Raw genomic sequence first — 21035 nt, 5'->3', positions numbered from 1 at the left:
GCTACACCTACATGTACCCGTTGCCCGCCTCTCCACCATGGGGAGCAGGGCCTTCTCCTGCTCTGCCCCCCACCTCTGGAACGCTCTACCTCCTGACCTACGAAACACCACCTCCCTTTCTCTGTTCAGGACTAAACTTAAAACTCATCTCTTCAGACTAGCTTACCCCTCCTAACTTTGTTTTATGTATTTTATATTTTAACTCATGCCTGTTCTTTGCACTGCTTTTTTTATTTTTTTTTTGATTTCTTCATTGATGTAAAGTGTCCTTGGGTGTCCTGAAAGGCGCTATTTAAATAAAATGATGATGATGATGATTATTATTATTATTATTATTATTATTATTATTATTATTATTATTATTATTATTCAACGGCGATCCAGAAGCCGAACAATGTCATAAAAATACATCAATAACTTGTCACATTTACTATTATATTCTTTTTGCCATTATAATGTGACAATTTTCTGTTTGCGTTACTAGTAAAAAAATAAAAAATAAAATAAAAGTCCATTCTAGACAATTTAACAGTGGATCATTCAGACTTGCTATACTGTCAAAGTGGCAACTAAAATTTATTTTTTCTGTCTCTGAAAAAATCTAATCATTTCACTTTTTTATTTCTCCCTGAAATGTGATCAAGTCATATAAGAGGTAAAGTTTCATAAACCATATAAAGAAAACTCATGAACTGGCTGAAAAACTGAGAACTGTAACACATTTGAAGCTAATTAGTGGGCTGAGTTTTTATTATCTGTTAGGACTGTAAATAGATCGAGGCTTCATCTGCCTTCAGTAGCCTTGCAGATCTCTGATATATCTGTGTGTGTGTGTGTTTCAGAGGCAGTGCAGCAGGCCTCGGGCCCTCTGCTGGTGGAGATAGTGAAAGGTCCCTCAGCCTGCCTGGGGATCAGCCTCACAACAACATTATACAGGAGCAAACAAGTCATCATTATCGACAAGATAAAGCCGGCAAGCGTGGCCGAAAGGTGACGGGAGCACTTTGAAGGCCACGTACGCATTAGAGGGTTTCCTGACAGAATGGCTCTCACTCTCAGGTGCGGCGCTCTGCACGCAGGGGACGTCCTGCTGTTCATAGACGGGACCAGCACAGAGCACTGCTCCCTGATGGAGGCCACGCAGCTGCTCGCCAGCGCCTTGGAAATCCTCAAGCTTGAGATTCTTCCAGCCAGCCAGAGCAGGCTTCCCATCAGGCCACAGGACACAGGTACGTCCCGGAGGTCACGCCGGAACGGAAGGAGGCCTTCAGAGGTTCTGCTGAATAAACAAGGCTTCTGCTGAATAAACAAGGCCTGCAGCTTCTGATTACTACAATGTTGCTGTTTGTTAGTCATTTTCTCAGACAATGAAATGTCAAAACATTATTAAAAGAGTAGGATGGCCCTGAAGTGAAACACCATCCCGAGGTTCGTTTCTTTGGTTTAGTTCACGTGTTACATTGTTTAATATTACACATCTGAGACGATAAATGTAAATACTGCATGCTGCTGCTGCTAAAATACAAACGGTTGCAAAAACTAAATCTGCAAAGCAAGCAAAGGCTTTCCAGGAGCTCAATTTGGTTATCTCTTCAAATTGGCATCCACGTGGTGCAGTTTGTGGAAACGCTGTTCTCACCTTATCTGTTGTGACTTTAATGGTCTTCGCTGTTTCACCTGCAGCTGCAGAGAGCTTGGCTGGCTCTCAGCTGTCTTCTCTCGTGCGCTCCGGATGGGGCCAGGGCGTGTTCTTGTGCGCACGGCACACCGATGGCCCCGGTCCCGCTGGCTTTGGCTCTTATGCATACAAACGGGCTCCGCACGAGTACACACACGGGCCCTTTTTCTCTGTCGGGGATCATGTTGTTGCCACACTTTGCAGACTTATTCTTCTGGTCAGCAGCTGCGGGGTCTCCTCCTCCATGCCTGCACAAAAAGGAAGAAATCCGGGAAGAAACGCACAAAAGGAAGAATCAGCGAAAAGAAATAAGATGCAGTGTAACATAATGCAGAGCAGAAATGTAAAACATACTCACAAAATCTACTTAGTTTATTTTATACAGTTGCATATTATGATATCGATATTAAATCGATCAAATGGCACATTTCAGACCACGTTTGATTGCCTCCCCTTTCACATCACTGTAAATTTCTAGAAACTGAAGGAACCAACTGTTGTAGTTATAGAATAAAACCAAAAATCCAATTATTATTAACTATTAATGTTAGAATCTGAACTCTTACGCTGCCGTCGTGTTGCAATGTGAGCAGAACAATAACAATCTGTTTACGTCGTGAGTTTTAGGGCTCGTTTTGCAAAATATGCAGTATTTGAACCATGTGAGACGAAAGCCAGGCGATCTTGTTTTTGTGTGGTTGTGTTCACGTGTCTGTATTGTTAGCAAAACATCTCATGAAAGACTGGACAAATTTTTATTGAAACTTGCAGACAGTAATCATTGGATGAACATCTTCAGTTCAAGATGGCTGCCACAGTAAATCGACATCATGAAAAATGGCTACAACTCAGTCAATTTTTCCAGATATTGAGCTAAAATTCGGTGTGGTAGTAGCTGAGAGTCATTCACAACACATACTTTTGATTTTATCTTGCAGCGTTGCGAGAAACTGTGCATAATGTTATTTTCTAGATTTGACCAAAAAGGCTACAGTTCTTTCATTTCTCAACATATTAAGAAGTCCTTGAAGGAATCTTTGTACTTTTTGTTTGCACTATGTTGAAGATTTTTAATCTTCATTTCTGGATGAAACAGAGAGAAAAAAAAAAACATTACTTATAAGATAAACTTTCCGCCATTGGTGTAGTAGTGAGTGAGTTCCTGTTGATCAGTGACGTTTTCAGCCCATCGCTTATCTCTAACATTACAGGCACATCTCCTATAAACCTTTATTCAGGAGCAGTGCTCAAATGAGACGCACTGCCATTACGATAAGACGGTATCCTCACAGCTTCTCTCCTCTGTGACAACGCGTGATTAGAAGATGCAATTTGTTTAATCTGCTCAGAGGATTTAATGCGACTGATACGGCCACTAACAGATTAGGAGGTAACGTTTCATTCTGCCAGCTGAGACTGAAGGCGCAACTTCTCAGAGTGCCCAGGGTGAGCTTAGCATAAGCTGGCAGGGGCTTTTCAGGTTGGTTTGAGTCGAACACAAACTGGTTTTTCTGAAAAGGTCCAGAGGTGCTGCTGCTGCTTCTATTCCGGGCACGTTTCGTTGGATTGGGCCAGGTTCCTCATTTGTGGCGACCATCCCAGGCACTAGTCAGCAATCTTTCCGAGAAAATCCCCCACCCTACCCCATCCGTGGGAGCAAGTTTTCAGCGATTAGACCCTTCCGGAGGAGGCAGCGAGGATTATCGTCACGTGTGACGTTCGGTGACAGATACAGCCGCGCAGATCTGTGAACGTAGAGTTAATTATTGAGGCGGGTGTCACACAGCTGGTCATTTGTTTGGCTCTGATGGTTTCATGAAAGCGGCTTGGATAAATCCGTAGGCTTGGACATAAAGGATAAGATGTCATTCAGCATAAACACCAATCTGTATGTATAGATTTTGATTTAAGATCTAGAAAAAGTCAGAAACGTGATCAAGACAAAGCACATGAGGAGAGGCAGTCAGATGCAGATGCAGAGGCAGAAACTCTGCATTAACACCAATCAGGCTCTCAGCTGCACCCAATCAAGGACAAGCCTCATCCCTCCAAGCAGTCAGTGTGACTTCCTGATCGGATCCAGCAGTCAGCTTACACCCACTGTTTTTAAAGCTCTGGGCTCGCTTTAAAGAATGAAACGATCAAAATGATCTTCAGTTTGCACTCGGCTTTTTGGAGGCTCGCCAGTAAATGTAACATTTTCCTTTTTCTGTCTTTTAACCTATTCACTGTTTCCCCTGAAACTCTGTTTGCCTAATTGATTCTCTGAAACTTCAGAAATACATTAAACTGCAGGATTTAATCTAGTGTGCCGTACCCAGGACATTAAATGTCAATTACGCGTCTCTGAATGATCCTGCAGGCGCCGGATCTGTGGCGTGGTCCAAATTTAGACACGCACACCGAAGTGTGACAGCGTTCCCTATTTATTGAACAGACAGAAATGTTTTAAATATACGCCGCAGAGGGGGTGCGCCTTGTTGTTTTAATTCATCTGTTTTTTGCCTCCTTGCTGATGCAGTTAAAGTGCAGAAAAGCAACCATCATCACTGGGACCAAAGCAGCAACTACTGCCACCCCCCACAAGCCAGCCACAGCAAGACATGGAGCAGCCCGAGCCACCCACACAACCAGCAGGACCTCTGCAAATGTAAGTTATCACATGTGACAGCTCTGCTGCTACTGGCCAGACTGTTTAACAGGAGCCTTTTTTTTTTTTTCCATCAGCACAATTGTTAACTCTGTATCCACGATGTTCGGCCTCACAGTGCTTGATGAGTGATGCTGTAGCAGCTTTGTTTTTCACGAGGATGATGTCTCCTTTCAGCTCTGGCGGGTGGGGGCTTCTCGCCGTCCTCCACAGCCACATCAGGCTTCAGCAGCCAGGGCAGCAACACGCTGCCCTGCCCCACAGCCCCCATCGCTCCCACCAGCCCCCGCAGCTCCACGGGCAAGAGGAGGAACAGGAAGAAGGACCACAAGAGCTCACGTATGACGCGTCCTCCTCTTCCTCGCGTGTCTCGGAGCTCGGTCGGATTACTGAGGAGGCTCATTGCAAAGTGATGAAGACCAGTCTCAAAAAAAAAAATTAATTAAGAAACAAAATCTGCACATTTTTCTCCCCATATTGATGGTTAATGTGTCCTTTTTAAATGAAAAATTTGGAAGCAAAATTTGGCTGCATTTGTTTACCTACAGAAAAAGATGAAATTACATTTAAAAAAAGATCAACGCTTCTCCGATTCCGCCGTATTTGTTTACCTATATGGACCACATTCAGCCCGATGTAGGTCAGTCTCGTGACTCGAGCTTTCACCTGCTTTTCGTCCGATTCAGCCGACTGCTTTGTTTACGCTGAGTGCGTACCCACATTTCAGAACTGCACTTCAATATATCTGGAAAACTGCTGGAGTGAACTCCTTCAAACCGCACCATTTGATGTCGTTCAGGATGGCCTTTTTGTTTCCTTTCATATTTAGCAATGTGTTCCTTTTTTAAACGTGTATAAATCCAGAGTTTTACACACAGTTTAAACCCCTCGGCTAGTTTTAGATGAGCCTGGTTGAACCCATGCAGAGTAATCCAAGAGGCCTGTATTTGTTGGTACTTTTTGGTGCGGGGTTTACTTCAAGTGAAAAAGGTTTTATCTGAGTTAGCTGACTGATGTAAACACGACCAGATGACTCATTCTCTTCCCATGTTTTTGCCCCCTTCTCCATTTTCTTAACCCGTCCCCTACAATGTCCCTCGTGCTCCACTTATCTGCCACTTCTCCGCTGATATCCCCTGCGTGACGTGTCCTCTCTCTCTCTCTCTCTCTCTCTCTCTCTCTCTCTCTCTCTCTCCCTCAGTGTCCCTGTCGTCCAGTTCCGTCGGCCCAGGGGGTCAGGTTTTTCATGTGGAAACGAGCGAAGTCGTCCTGAGGGGCGATCCACTCACAGGTTTCGGGATCCAGCTGCAGGGGGGTGTCTTCGCCACAGAAACGCTGTCCGCTCCCCCGGTCATCCGCTTTATCGAGCCAGACAGCCCAGCTGAGAGGTAACAAACGCTCCGAGACACCCAGCCAGAACACGAGGCTTGTAAAGGAAGTCACCTTGAACCCACACTGCTAATCATTCAGGACATCAAGGAGGGGAGAAAAGGTTAATTTCACCCTGTTTTAGCCTTTATAACGTTTAGATTTTTTGCATTTAAAAGACACAGATTCATTCTTGATTTAACTGACAGCTCACCAGCTTAACACTAAGTAATCATTAGAGTTTTTGAGCCTTTTGTTGAGCTACTAAGCTGTCATTTCAAATTCATAAAATACAAAACTAAGCATTGCAATGCAGTGCTTCAGCACTGTTTGATCTGTGGACATCTGCGTTTTAAGTTGTTGGGAAACAAAACATGTGGCAAACCAACTAAAATGCATATTTAACCTTATTGGGGACTTGCCTGAACTTTATTAAGTTACACAGAATTATTTATCGTGTCCTTTTTATAAGCACATTAAAAAAAAAGTTATTCAGTCTTTTGTTTTCTTCTTTATATTAAAGGTTTGTAGAATATAAACCTAACATTCAAGCAATAATTAATAAAAAAAATCGTGAAGATATCAGTAGTTGCATCATGTTTCAGCAGAGATGTTGCTGGCTGTTATCAGAATCAACTTAAATGAGAAAGTTAATATGTCCTATATGTAATAGTTATATGCATTAATATGTCCTTTTCTTAAGCCTTTGCAAGGCTCCTTTTAGACGTAGAATCAACTATACCAGTGGTTTCCAAGGTTTTCTGCTTTTCATCTGCAAAATCAAAGCTGCATAGTCTTGTGACAATAACATTTTGGTCTCATGCTCGTGCAGAACGAAACAAGAGTCTGACCAGCTGTTCAACAAGTAGAAGAGTGATCTCTACACCTGCTCAGATTCCAAGTTTTGTTTTACAGAAGAACAGTTGTCGGGCTAAATTGAGCTGCTGAGTGAACATGCTGTACTGAGAGATTTTATTTTATGTTTTCTGCCTTGATATCTCGACACTGACAGAGCAGATGCTGTGAGACTGAATGAACCGCAGAGCAGCATTAACTTGAATCTGACTGATAACTCTACTTCAGTATTGAATATGACTAAAAAAAAATAAAATCCTAAGTGAACAGAGTAAGTGTTGGAAACAGTGTGAAACATTCAGAATGGATAATATGAAGCCCCCCCTGATTCTGCACTTTCTGTGAAATTTAAAACATCACGTTTTATATTTGCTCCAAATTTTATGCAGCATTTTGCTTCAGTTCACTTATAACCACGTGTATTGCTTGTTTTATTGATCTAGTGCAGTGGTTCCCAAGCATTTTAGCTTCTGACCCACAAAAATAACCCTTTTGCAGAGGCGTGTCTACCTAAATTTAGCGCATAATTTTGCTGATAACATTCTTAAACAAAGGTCCATAGCAACACACATACTCTTAACAAATGTGATGCTATTTTTTTCATTAATCCGTATTCATTCTTTGTAACAATATTGGTGAAAATATGCCATTACAAATACATATATTTTTTTTACATTTAAATTGATTTCGGAAGACTTTGAGGACCCTCACTTGGTCTGTCATGACCCACGGTGGGGGTCCCGCCCCATCTTTGGGAACCACTGATCTCGTGTGTGTGGTGAGCTGCAAATACTGAATGAAAATTACTGTTGTGTTGCGGTGCTAAGCAGAGTAGGAGCGATGGCGGGGGGGGTCAGAAGACGAATTTGAAGGGACAACAGATGACTAAAAGCAGGAGAAAACACATGCCACATCTCATTTCCACAGCTATGCTGCTGGCAGCTTGGCACGGTGGGACAATGTTGGTCAGCTGGCCAGTCAGACCCCCCCCCCCCTCCCCCCATTTGAATGAGCTTGGTGTTTATTTCAGACCAGGAGTGCGAGCCGTGAATGCTTTCTGAAAATAGCCTGAGCAGGTTCTCCGCGAGTTCAGACGCTCTTATTGTTGCGGTTCGAACGGCAGTAGATTTGTCACAAACTTCAACTTGGTCTCACTTTTTCAATACCTGCAGGCAGCAAGCAGCGTACTGATCCGGACCTCAGTGCATGCTGCTGTGTGTTTAGCTCGCAGCTTTAAATGAGTCTGGTTTGTAGTATCTGCACAGTGAGACCGGGGATGTGCGCGGGGCCACGTCCCTCAGGTTCTGTAACGAGATTAATCCAGCAGCAGTTGGACAGGAGTGACTCCTGTACAGCAGGCAACTGTGATTTTTGGTGCCTCGGCCCCCACACAAGGTCAATGAGCCGCAGTGTTCAGGGAATTAATCTCAGCTGATAGTGCTGTAGCATTTTACCTCATAATTAAGGCGCTGATATGATGTCTGTCATCCTCCTCTTTCATACTGTATGTTTGAAATGATTTTGAAGTTCATTTGAAGTCAATCAGAACAGTTTTATTTGAAGCTGACAGCAACATTTGATCTGTAGGTCCAGTTTTAAACATCTGTAGTAAACCTGCAGCGTGAGGCTTCTGCATCATTGTAAATGTTTGTTACACCCAAATTATTGTCAAAATCTTTCCATTCAGCTGATTAGGTCTACACACCCAGAAGGAGTTTAGCATAAAAACCCAGCGAGTGACTAAAAAGTTTAGTCTTAGATTTTAAAAAGCGCTCACAGTAACACCTGTCTGAACAAAACTGTGATGTTAAGAATAAAGTTTGCCCACCCTGCGTTAATGTGCTCTTTTTCTCTCAGCAAAGGAAGTTTTACTGTTTGTGTAATTACTCTGACTGCCACAAGGGGGAGCCAAAGGTGCTGAACATCACTTTAACAAACAAATAATAAAAAAAAAAATAATAATTTTAATTAAGGGCCTTTCATTCTAGTATTTCAGACAAAGACCATTTTGTGATCAGAAAGAACTGTTGTAGCCATTTTGGTTAAACCTTGAAAAAAACATTTACAACTGGAGTATGTGTTGTGAATGACTCTTGGCTACTACTATACAACATTTTAGCTCAGTATCAGTAATATTCAGAGGTCTTGCCATTTTTATGCTGGTTAGGTTGATGGCTGTGGTGCCCATGTTGAATCAGGTTGACTCCAAAAGTTAATCAGTTGTAGACATACATCCAATAATTATTATCTGAAAGTTTTATTAAAACCCATTCAGTGGTTTGTGAGATACTTTACTAACAGACAGAATTGACTACAATATATAGTTAATGGCAAAGGTTCAACCACAGATCTGTCATTATGATCAGTTAGTTCTCAGAGTAGAAGTTGGACATCAGCTACCACCACCCCGAGTTTTAGCTCGGTACCTGTAAAATTGGCTGATTAATATCCACTTTTGTTTGCTATGACTGCTTTGCTGTGGCGGCCATCTTGAAACAAGTTGACTCCAAAGGTTAACCAGTTGTAGACGCACATCTGATGATTTTAAGGTTTGATTAAGATCTGTTCAGAGATGTGAGATATTTTGCTAATGATACAAACTAACAAACACACACACACACACAATGACATGGGCGAAAACATTATCGCTCCTCTTTTGGCAGTAGATGATGATGATGAATACTGTAGTGAAGTTAAAAAAACAAGCTGACAAAATCTGTCAAAAATATTTAGCTAAACAAGATTTTCAATTACCTGAAATGCCTTTTTAGACATTTTTACTAATCAAATCTTTTCCTTTTGAGTTTAAGATATACTAAGTTATTGCCTTCCACACAGGTTTTTGTGTATAATATTAAACTTGTCTGCATTTCTGTGTGTTTCGTAACTGTATAGATGTGGTTTGCTGCAAGTTGGAGACAGAGTGCTGTCCATCAATGGCATCCCGACTGAAGAAGGCACGCTGGAAGAAGCTCATCAGCTGCTCAGAGACTCCGCTCTGGCCAACAAAGTAACAGTGGAGGTCGAGTTTGACGTGGCAGGTAACAGAAAAGGAGAATCTAGTTCTAATTTAGATTTTTTTTTTTTACATCTTTGCCGCCTTACTGACTTTGGACCTCTCGTTTAAACGGGACTCAGAGTCTGTGGTTCCGAGCAGCGGCACCTTCCACGTGAAGCTGCCCAAACGGAGGGGAGTGGAGCTGGGCATCACCATCAGTGGTAAGTTGAACACCATCAGCAGGGGTCAGTGTTGCTCAGCGGCTCGGGACGCTGTGAATCTGGGTTCTGTGAGCCATAACGCTCAGGCTTGTCACAAGTGCACAGCTCATTACCTCTGAATAATACCGGTCTGTACCAACAGCCTTCATTAACCTTCAGCTCTGACTAGCTCCGGAAAGATACACAAACTAAGATGCCAACAAAAGGAATTGACAAACAAAACATTTTGAAGTGGTTAGAGGTCACATGCTTTTGTCCTGACGTTCTGTTTTACCAGCAGTCTTCTTTTGTTTTTACCAGCAAGTAAGAAAGCCGGCAAGCCCCTGATCATCTCTGACATCAAAAAAGGAAGCATAGCCCACAGGTGTGTATCACCGTGTCGCTGCTCAACGTTCTGCTGCTCATTTCTCACCGCATTATGACACACTGATTCATCTGTCTGCAGAGGAACAACAGACTTAATAGGATTGAGCTATCAAAATTAGATCAGTGGGGCAGCTGCATTTCAGGAGGGCTCAGTGTTGATTAGGTCGATTAGGGTGAGGTTGGGGTCACCCCCATGGATCCCACTGAGACGTGGGACTAATAGGATTCTGATGCGGCTCCTCCCGGTTAACCATTGTGACCCTCCCGCCTCTTGTGTCCGCCAGAACAGGCACTCTTGAGCCCGGAGACCGGCTGCTGGCCATCGACTCGGTGCGCCTGGAGAACTGCACCATGGAGGACGCCATGCACGTCCTGCAGCAGGCCGAGGACATGGTCAAACTCCGGATCCAGAAAGATGAGGACAACATTGGTACACGAGTCCAACATTAAGCAGAAGCAAAGACGAATGAAGCTAACGTGAAGAAATGCATACTGCCCGCCTCCCTTGTATGCCAAGATGCTGTGCGATCAGTTAGTGCTCAGATTATGTGTTGGAGATGACTCTCAGCTACTACCACAACACATTTTAGCTCAACATTTGTAAAATTGGCTGAGTTATAGTCTTTTTTTTGGTCACTTGACTGTGGCCACCATTTTGAATGTAGTCGACAAACAAAGACAAGTTCATAACTGCCTGCCTTTCGTGGCAGCAGGTCATAATGGTTAAAAACAAAACAAACTGACCTAAAGAAGTCAAATGAAACTGCATCTAAAACATAATAGAAATTAATAAAATTAAAAGGTTAGATTCTACCTAAATCCACATCTTTTGGATTTTGAACAGATTTCAATATAGGCAAGCATCGGCTCCTTTTAGTTTGTGTTTAGATCTTGATATTTGGTCGTTTCACCTCCTGGATTTTGACCTTAAGTATAATACACAAGTCTGTCTTTTATAGGACAGATTTAAATCATTTAAAGTTCTAACATCTAGCTGTAAATTATTTAAGGGTCTCTACTTTTTATTGTAAATATTAGGCGTTTTATTTGATACTTCTGATCTCTGAATGTGTCTCACACATAGTTTTTCTTTGGCTGCAGATGAGTTGGAGATGTCCGGCTCCATCATCTACACAGTTGAGCTGAAGAGGTACAACGGACCTCTGGGCATCACCATTTCGGGCACAGAGGAACCTTTTGACCCCATCGTCATTTCGGGCCTCACCAAGAAAGGTCTGGCTGAGAGGTGAGCAAAGAACGGGATGGGGTAGCTGAATGACAAGATGTGTTATTTGGTTTAGGAGCTCTCTGGAGCCTTTTTCTAAAAAAAACACAAAAAAACAGACAAGACGGTAAACATTGACCATCGCGTCTCTGTCTGTAACAAGCAGCCTCTTTGTTTCTGTCTCGGTCCAGGCTCTGGCAGCCCTGTTGGTACCGTCTGGTATCTTTGTGTTCCCTGCAGGACCGGGGCCATCCATACAGGGGACCGAGTCCTGGCCATTAACGGAGTTAGTCTTAAAGGAAAGCCGCTGAGCGAGGCCATCCATCTGCTGCAGGTGGCCGGGGAGTCAGTCACCCTCAAGATCAAGAAACAAGCTGACCGTATTTATTCACCTTTTTTTAAAAAATCATTTTGGTGGGGAAATGATTTATCAAAAAGGCTGGAGCGTGAAACAAATGTAAATAAAAAAAAAATATTTAAAAAGTAGTATGGCTAGAAGGAGTCATAAGTTATAATAATAATAATAATAATAATAATAATAATGCAATAATAAACAATCCCACTCACTTTTTCTACTGTTTAAAGTGACTAAATGCATCCCATCTCGATTTAATGCTAACTTTCTGCTGTTTGTTCAGAGACTGAGTGCCGGCGGCCTCCCGACAGAGAAGCTGGCTTTTTAAGCGATCCCGAGGACGAGCTAACAGAATCTCAGAAAACCAGTAAACACTCGGAGGTCTACTCGGCCGCCGTGCCCAGCATAGACTCGGCCATGAGCTCCTGGGACAGCTCGGGGTTCGATGCGGGCTACATCAGCCAAGGTGACCCCCAACCCTCCCTTTCTGTCTGCGGTTCACGCTGTCATTTAATCTGAAGCTTTTCCTATCGAGAGCCATTTCTGCCCCTCTTCCATTACTAATAATAAAAGAAGCCGTCTAGAGTCACAAACAAACTAAATAAGCATTTATTAGTGTTTTTACATGTTGGGATGAAAGTAAAGACCAGTTCTTGTTATGTTGACTATGTGAGTCCTTTTTATTTTTAGGAAACTAATAATATATGTAGACCATCTCCTTTAAAGAACTAAGGCCTATACTTTCAACCGAATAAATTATTATTAGTATAATCTTAAACTTAGGCCAGTTTGTTGGATATATAAATGTAACTTACTGAATTTTTCTGAAAAAGGCAGAGACCTTCATTTACTTTAACTTTAACTTTAACATTTTTGTTTCTCTTCTTTTTTTTCCATTTAAAGCAAGTCTTTCCTTTTTATTGTTTTCAGAATGACTTGCATCATTTTTGTACAACTTCTTATTTTGGTGATTTGTTACTGAGTAATCTGTGCGCAAATGTGTCCAAGATGTGTAAAATTTTCGATTTCAGAGAAAGACCATGCTGCTGTGTGGCTGGAAGTCTTTTCTTTTTTTTTCTTTTTTTAATGAAATGGCTAATAGCTTAAAATGACCCATACACACAGAACAATATGCTTTATTCCATTTTTTTTAATGGTATCATATTGTCACAAACATTTACAGTTTTACATAAAACTGAACAGGAAAACTGCTGTTGTTGCTGCTGTAGTTCTAAAATTATTGATGATTTAAATGCATTTTTGGTCAAATCCACTTCTGCTCTGAGATCAACAGGATTTATTACTTGTTTTTATATTATTATTATTTATTTAGGAACCTATCTGCACAAAACCTCTGATTTTCTGCTCAATCCACCCGAGTGGAGGCGCCCGAAGCACAGGAGCCACGCCGCCTCCTCCTCCGCAGCTTTAGCTCATCAGACAGCGCTGTATGATGGGAGGTTCACGGAGGACGAGTGGGACAAGCTACCTGGGTGAGTGCAGACGCCTGGAGCTGGTTTCCAAAAGGATTTTAAATTAAAACTTAGCAAACACTTCCTTAACACTTATCTGTAAATTCACCATTTTCTCCCTACGTTCTGGGGAAAGGGTGGGAATTTATAAAGGTTTAATATATGAGAAACAGGATTTTCTGCCCTTTCTAGTTACCCCACGCAAAGGTCATGCCTTTTTATATTGATGATCTTTTAGACGCTTTAAAATGTAGTTTTATAGCTCTTTGTGGCTGGGATCGTGTAATCACGTGAAAGAGAACAAATACTTTAAAAAAAGCTGTAATATTTTAAAGCGAAGAGAATGCTTTAGTTTTCACATAAAATGTTTTGATGCCTAGTTTAAAAACACCCTTATTTAATTAGATCCTGTAGGACTCAAAGTTTATTGTATTTCATCCAGAGTTCAGGTTACAAGTCAGAGAAATTGAAAGTTTTGGTTCATCACCGTTTATATTTTGCTGTAATGTTCGGGTGTTTTATCGGTTTCGAATTAAAGTTGTTCGTCGCAACACTTCCCTCTCTGTGTGTGTGTGTGTCAGCGTAGCTTTGAGTTAAAGTCTTCATTTCCTTTTTTCATTTGAGAGTCGCACAGTCCTGGTCGGATGAATCGCACGCTGAAAATTGAAAATATGGAATCTCGAACTTCTCCAGACATTAAAAGCAAATGATCCAGTTTGGTGTCATTAATTGTTTGTTATTTTTTAGAGGTTTCCAAGTACTGAGGAACATAAACATATCTAAAATGTACAATGGATACATTTATTGACACTGATGTTTGGACCTCAAATCGAAGAAACGGCTGAACTTATAATTTTTGCTATATATGCACAAGTAAACCAGCTGTACAGCTGAGTTAACACAGCACAAAAAGTACTAAATGTACTTAAAATATGAAGTAAAATTATCAAGACAGTTTATAAATAAATGTTTTTCAGTGGCGAATAAAATGGCTTTAGTCGAGGGTCTTCAGTGACACAAAAATAGGAAAAAAATTGGACTATTTTATACTGGCATACAGTGACCCAAACTTTGTAATGATCTGAAAACTACTGTAAGTCTGATTGTGAAGCAGTAAGATATGTTAAGATGTCTACACACAGGTCATTCCTGCTTTTAAAGCGTGCCAATAATTGTGTCCAGGATGCAACATTTTCAGTGGTTCTGACCAGAGCTTGTCCTGTGTTTTAAGTGTTTATTTTTTCCTTGTGTTTTATAAGAAACTATCATGTGGTGTGCTTTTACGTTCTGTGCTTTTTCCAAATTGTCTATTTTTGTTTTTTCTTTTCCTTCTTTCTCAGGTATTCTTTCTCTCATCTGCTTTACTAACGTCTCGCAAGCTCTTTGGTGTTTCAAATAGATTCATCTTCTTCCTGTCACCCCTTATCCAAGAAAAACATAAACAAACAAAAACCCCTTTTCCTATGAGAACCTCAGTGACTCAAGGATACATCCACCTCGTGTCTCCCCTCACGCTCGACTTTCCTGAACTTTTTGTTTTGTACGCTCTGAGTTTCCTGCTTTTTTTTTTTTCTTTTTTAAATGGGTGACATTTTGTAAAATTTGAAGGCTTCATCTAACCTAGTGGACTCCCCATCGACTGTTACAAACGTACAGTAAATCTTCATGGTGCTCCTGAGGAATTCATGGCGCTCCTGAGGAATTCCCCCACCCAAAAAAACCAAAACAAAACAAAAAAAACCCTCCACATCCCAGGCTGCTCTCATAGGCAGCGCCCACCTGCAGTCTTGCAGGGTTGCTCTTATGTTCTGGTTCCTGCATTGTCGTAGATTCGTCAGCCCCCCTCGTTGCCACGGGACCTTGGACAAGGACGACAGCTTCTGGTCCCAGGCCCTGCAGGACCTCGAGACCTGCGGCCAGTCGGAGATTCTCAGAGAGTTGGAGGTGGGTAGCAGGAGGAGCTCTTCCATCTGCTTTGCCCTTATGTATCCTCGGACTAAGTGAAGCATTATGATAATCGTCAGTGTGTAATCTGTTATTAAACCTGACAAGACAAGCAGGGCACCTGCTGCTAAACTGACAAAGGAAGGATTTTGTGCCTTGGCCTCTAATCTACGTTTGCTGCATAGGCGATTACACAGTGGGTTGAAAATATACTCATCCCCCACAACATTCTCTGCTCTGTTGCCTTACAACCTGCACTGTAAAAGGACCTTTGTGTCTTTTAATTTGCGCAACATAACTACCACTTTACTGTTTTATTGTGAAGCTAGCAAGAGATGAGGAGAACACAAGTGTACACAATCAACCCCAGGAAACTCAGTGCTGTGTAGAGGCACCTTTTTGCAACACTTTCAGCAGCAGGTTTCTTCAGGTACGTCTCCACATGTTTGGTGTGTCCGCTCACTGGAGTTTTTGTCCACTCTTCGTGGGCGGGGGATAAAAACTCTTCCAGCTTCAAGTTGGATGGGTGCTACTCATACACAACAATCTTTAAATCATGTCAAAGAGTCTTGATTGGATTGATTGTTTTTAACTGGACCATTTCAGGACAATTTGTTTCTCCATAAACCACTGGTGTGTTGCTTCAGCAGTGCTTAGGGCGATTGTCCTGCTGGAAGATAAACCTCCAGCCCAGATTCAAGTCTCTGGAAGACTCAAATGTGTTTCCTTGAAGAATTTCTCCCTTTTGTTCCCTTCATCTTTCTATGAACCGATTGGTTTTTCAGTCCTTTCTGATGTGGGGAAATACTTCCCCGCAGCATGATGCTGCCACCACCGTGCTTTACTTTAGGGATGGTGTTCTCAGCATAATGAGAAGTGGAACGTTTGCATTAGACGTAGCATTCAATTTGGTCCTATTTACGGACGCTCCCGTCTCTGCAGAAACGCTGCCCAGCTCCATCAGGGTTATCTTTGTCCTCCTGGACGCTTCCCTGATTAAAGCCCTTCCTCTTGTGATTCGTGAGTTTTGGTGCACGACCCTCTCTTGGCAGGCTTGCTGCGGTTACATAATCTTTTCATTTCCTAATAATGGATTTAATGCTCCACGGGATGCTCGTTCTCTGACGAACTGAAATCCATTTCAATTCCAGGTTGTAAAGCAACGGAACAGACACTACCAAGGGGGTGAATACTTTCGCAACCCACTGCATATGCATTTTTAAAAATTTTTTCCAACTGGAGTTTTGCATTTATGGTTTAAGACATAAAGTTGAAAAAAATCCTGCTGCTTAACTTTTTCTTTTTTTCAGGCTTCTATGACAGGAAGTACTCTTAGTCTGTACCTCGAGGAGACCAAGACCAATGACGATTCAATGTTTCACTCTGAAATAAGTCCAATAAAGAGAGACAAAAGCCACAGCGGAGCTCAAATAAAAAGCCTGAACTTGTCAACTGGAACCAGAGACGGATCGTCCAGGGTCAAAGGGGACCCCTCCGATCTCTTGTCCCCTTCTGGTTTAGCACTTCACAAGGTGATTCATGAAATACTCTTTAGATCCTCTCGAAATAATAAGCAGTCTAAAGGTTGAAATTGTCACATATCTTTCCTATACAGCAGTTAGAGGTGTGTGTATAACAAACAGTCATGGGTGTACAGCAAACAGTAATGATAACCATAAACTGTGTCAATATCTGCCGTTTGGTGTCGTCTGTGCCGTTTCTGCCAGGAACATTAAGGTGTTTTAACTTGACACAGACTAGTCACTATCATGAGTCATCTGAAACCCTACATTAAATCTGTTTCTTGTTTGGTTCTGGATAAACCTGCTGGCTGTCTTACTGGAAACATACAAAACCCAAACGGGCAAACACAAGATGGAGGCTTGGGGGTTTTAGTTGGATGGAAACATACTAAAAACACAGGCGCAGGGCCAGGTTAGGTTTACTGTAATCACACGAAACTCCTGGAAATATAAACACGTTTCCAGTAAAACAGAAAAAAAAAGTCTCCCCCCCCTTATCCTAGTGGTCTTCACCATGTTTTTTTGAACTCCAGTGATGGAACAAGTTTCCAGAGAAAGTGGCCGAACTGGTTTTTACTTTGAAGTTGATCAAAAACATAAATGCGCTGCAAGTTGAAATCTCTAAACCCGTTTCAGAAACTTGTGAAAATTTACTTTCAGGTTTCCAAGTTTTCCCACAAGTTTGAATTTTTTGCAGCTATTTCTCTTATTTTTCAGGTCTCCATAAGGAAGGACCTCGAGAGCCGTGACTTTGGCTTCAGTGTGTCAGACGGACTCTTAGAAAAAGGAGTTTATGTGAACATGATCAGACCCGACGGCCCAGCTGACCAGGCTGGGTTAAAACCGTTCGACCGCATCCTTCAGGTACTGTTGGCCTCCTCTCAAAAAAAAAAAAAAAAAAAGACAGGGGAGAGGGACAATAAACTGAATGAAAACAGTAACTTCAAGGTAATGTAATGCCAACATTGTCTAAATTTTCAATTTGTTGCTTATTGTCTTATACAAGTTAAAAGTTGGCCTTTAATTTTTCTACCCACACAAATGTTGTTTTTGTAAATATTAGTAATAGTTTTCATTTTAAAATCTGAAATGTAAACTTATATCAAAGTCCAACAAAACAAAGCTATAGATTATAACATTTTAGGACCATAAAATTAGTCTTTATGGTATTGTTTGTATGTTTTCTCAAGTTGGGTATTGATCTATTTTAAATGCTTTTTTTTAAAGGGAAAGTGTCAATATTTAATGCAGATGCAATGTATTTAAAATATGAACTTCAATTATTTTACTCTATTAATGTAGTTTATATATATATATTTAAATAAAAATAATTCAGGTCCTTTTATAGGTTCAGTACTTATCTGAACTCGTTTTTTTTGTGACTTACCTCTTTTGCCATTTGAGTTGTGTTCAATTATTTTTCTACCAGTTGAATCAATTACATGACAACAAACCAATCTCAAAATGTATTAAAAGTTTTTTTTAAAGTGGAAGGTCAGAGTTGGTAACTTAAAATCTGAAGGTCAATATAGTGCACTAGCCTTTCAATAAGTTTAGGGGTTTTTTGTTGTTTGTTTATGGAAGTCAATGACATGAACTATGAGGTTAAACAGATTTAATGTTCTCACGAGTTTTGGGAACAATTTATAAACAGAGTTATTTTCTGCTGTTAGCCCTCCTGTTCTGTTTCTTCCTTACTAAATACTTTTATGTTCTTGGTCAAAAGTGACTGCTGCAATAAATCTGGTTTACGGCCATGCTGATCCATGAGTTATCGCGTAATGCTATGATAGCCTTTTTATCAACTTATTTTCTTATGAACAGAACAAATTTAGATCTTCTGCTTGGTCCTTATGGTCCTGTAGGCCTCATACAGCTGTGGGTTTTTTTGACTACAGTGAATTTACAGATAAAACAGGATGTTCTATTTATTACAGATTGTGTGTCAATGTTGATGAAGGACTTTCGGTCTTAGATTTTTTTTTTTTTCTTTTTTGTTTGAAGCCTTGCTTACAACTTATTCTCTGGCAGCACAATGACTAAAAACAGACACCAAAAGATTAAAGAAAAGTTTTAATGTATGACTGAAACCATGTTGTGATTGGGAGAACGCCAACAGGTGTGGTCGGGGAACAGATTCTGTTCGGCAAAGGTTCCCACGGGGGTTTCCATGGAAACCAAGAAGGTTTTTTGTGTGTGTGTGTCCACTCAAAGACAAATGCATGTGGCGGTATGATGGATTCATGTCCACCTGCTGAAGTCAGTTTTATCCACCTATCGTCCCTCATTCATTTCTGATGATTCAGCACTTTTGATCAGAAACACCCCAGGTGGAACAAAGTTTGATAAAACTGTAAACTTAATGAAATTTAAACTTATTTGTTCAGATGACTCGTGTGAACAAAGTCGATCAGATCAAAGAACGTGGCTTTTTTTTTTTCTTTTAAAAGAAAAATCTTCTTAAACGATTGTATTTCCCCGAAACACAACAGGAGGGTTAAAGTGACTTTTAGAAAATAGCAAAATATATCCTAACTATTTAAACTCTGACCCCTAAAGCAATATGCTGTTGGACCTGAGGTAACATGATTGTTCCAGTCTCCACACTTCAGGTTTGAAGAGTGTAAATTATCCTGAACGGCGGCTGAAGAGGTGGTTGTGGTTCTTCCAGGTGAACCGAGTGAGGACGAGGGACTTGGACTGTTGTCTCACGGTGCCCCTCATTACGGAGGCTGGAGACCGCCTGGATCTGGTCATTAGCAGGAATCCGCTGGCAGCCGCAGACGTGGAGCTGCCCGGCGACTGTGACGAGCCTTCAAACTCACTGCTCTGCTTTGCCAACTACAGGACCAACAGCATCGCTCTGTGAGCACAAAGGAGGCCGTGAAACGCAGCAGCACCGGGACCACACACACACACACATCACACACACACACGTGTCACACATGGTTAAGTTTGTCACTTTGTCGCTCTCAGACCAAGAAAACATCCCTCACATCTAAAATTACAAACGCTTTTGTTCACGATTGACACTTTAAATCACAAAGATGCTTTTTTTTTTTTTTTTCCTTGAAGTCTGAGGCCTCCTTCCCTTTTCTCAGTCTCCAACGAGTGGGGTTACATAACATGATGGGGCCAAGATGTCGGCACTGAGCTTTATTACACTTCATCTTCTCGTCGTTCGGTTTTATGTTTTATTTTATTTTGCACACAAACGGCAACACTTCATATCAGAACCACTCAGACCTGCAGGACTCAAGGTTCAAGGGACGGTGCACCTATTTGAGTTATTTCGGCCACAAGTTGGCTCACTGCCTTCGTTTCCAGTCTCTACCCAGCACTGCCTGCCCTACAGAGGCGACCGGGGGCCTCCAAATAGACGGAAAGCTCTTTGCTACTCACCAACTATCAACGACTATATTTTAAAGCCCGTTACGTCTGAATGCCACAAATGCACACGAGGTCACGCTAGGCTTTTTCTGTTTTATAAATACGTCCTCCTCGATGTGAAGTTTCTGCATCGTTCCAGAGGTCCGTGTTCAGAGATCATTGTTTTTATTTTCGTTGTTTTTTTTTTTTATGGTCATGACCCTGATTCACATGTCAGGTGAACAATCCGCACATTTTTGACACAGCTTCTAAACACGAGTCACCATTTTTTATTTTATTTTTTTTTATGCACTGAAAGGTCAAATCTACACTTGTTTTTCGGCTCCTATGTTCACTATTAACACCCGCAGCAGAAGGGTTTCTGTGAGACGTTTTTTTTTTTTTTTAGTTTATATATAACAGTTCTCACCAAGTTTTTAGGAAACGTGACCTGACCTGGAAACAAATGTTGTATTTCACGTGTTGGCCGGTGTGAATGTGTCACCTGCTTGTTGTCCCATTTGTAGCAGCCTCAGAGGGCAATTTCTTGTTGGGACAGTGACCTTCAGATTTGTCTTTGATGTCCTAATGTATTAAAAAGGCCTATTTTTAGGGTTTCTATTGAGTTTACTGTGTCACAGCTTTAATTTTTCTAAATTATCTTTTTTTTTGTGCAGTGCTTTATTTTCCATGTATTTTACTGTTGATGCGTATGATTTACTGTCTATATGCAAGCTGAGTAAATGTTGTCAGGAGTGCTTTTTTTAATTTTTACTTGTTTTCACATCATGCCTAAAAATGTTATCAGGTTAAAAGAACCTAAGACATTAATTATTTTTTATTTATTTTGCCTTTTTTTAAAGTTAAGAATAAAGGTTGACGACATAATTTTAGCTATTTGTGAGTTCAGTTTGGCTCAATCTGTTGAATTTACTCACAATACAATAATAAATCTACACACCACTGTTAAATTGTCAGGTCTTTGTAATAAAGTGAAACCACAATCAGTCA

The 21035-nt window shown here is 41.2% G+C and overlaps 1 protein-coding gene across 1 annotated transcript in view; it reads left to right on the top strand.

Moving 5' to 3' along the window:
• The window catches only part of grip2a (glutamate receptor interacting protein 2a), a 32784-nt gene extending 11749 nt beyond the window's left edge, over window positions 1-21035 (top strand). The window contains exons 8-24 of the mRNA XM_017409762.3: window positions 843-990; window positions 1060-1229; window positions 4200-4328; window positions 4506-4667; window positions 5530-5716; window positions 9447-9592; window positions 9690-9770; window positions 10071-10134; window positions 10421-10566; window positions 11238-11382; window positions 11602-11741; window positions 12000-12182; window positions 13050-13209; window positions 15018-15132; window positions 16443-16664; window positions 17373-17519; window positions 19327-21035. Of these exons, the coding sequence (XP_017265251.1) occupies window positions 843-990; window positions 1060-1229; window positions 4200-4328; window positions 4506-4667; window positions 5530-5716; window positions 9447-9592; window positions 9690-9770; window positions 10071-10134; window positions 10421-10566; window positions 11238-11382; window positions 11602-11741; window positions 12000-12182; window positions 13050-13209; window positions 15018-15132; window positions 16443-16664; window positions 17373-17519; window positions 19327-19524 (2543 nt within the window). The 3' untranslated portion in view covers window positions 19525-21035. The remainder of the gene's footprint in view (window positions 1-842; window positions 991-1059; window positions 1230-4199; window positions 4329-4505; window positions 4668-5529; window positions 5717-9446; window positions 9593-9689; window positions 9771-10070; window positions 10135-10420; window positions 10567-11237; window positions 11383-11601; window positions 11742-11999; window positions 12183-13049; window positions 13210-15017; window positions 15133-16442; window positions 16665-17372; window positions 17520-19326) is intronic.

This window comes from Kryptolebias marmoratus, linkage group LG8, assembly GCF_001649575.2.
Source record: "Kryptolebias marmoratus isolate JLee-2015 linkage group LG8, ASM164957v2, whole genome shotgun sequence".
Lineage (NCBI taxonomy): Eukaryota > Metazoa > Chordata > Actinopteri > Cyprinodontiformes > Rivulidae > Kryptolebias > Kryptolebias marmoratus.
The sequence above is the reverse complement of the archived record's forward strand: the minus strand, read 5'-3'. Positions and strand labels throughout refer to the sequence as shown.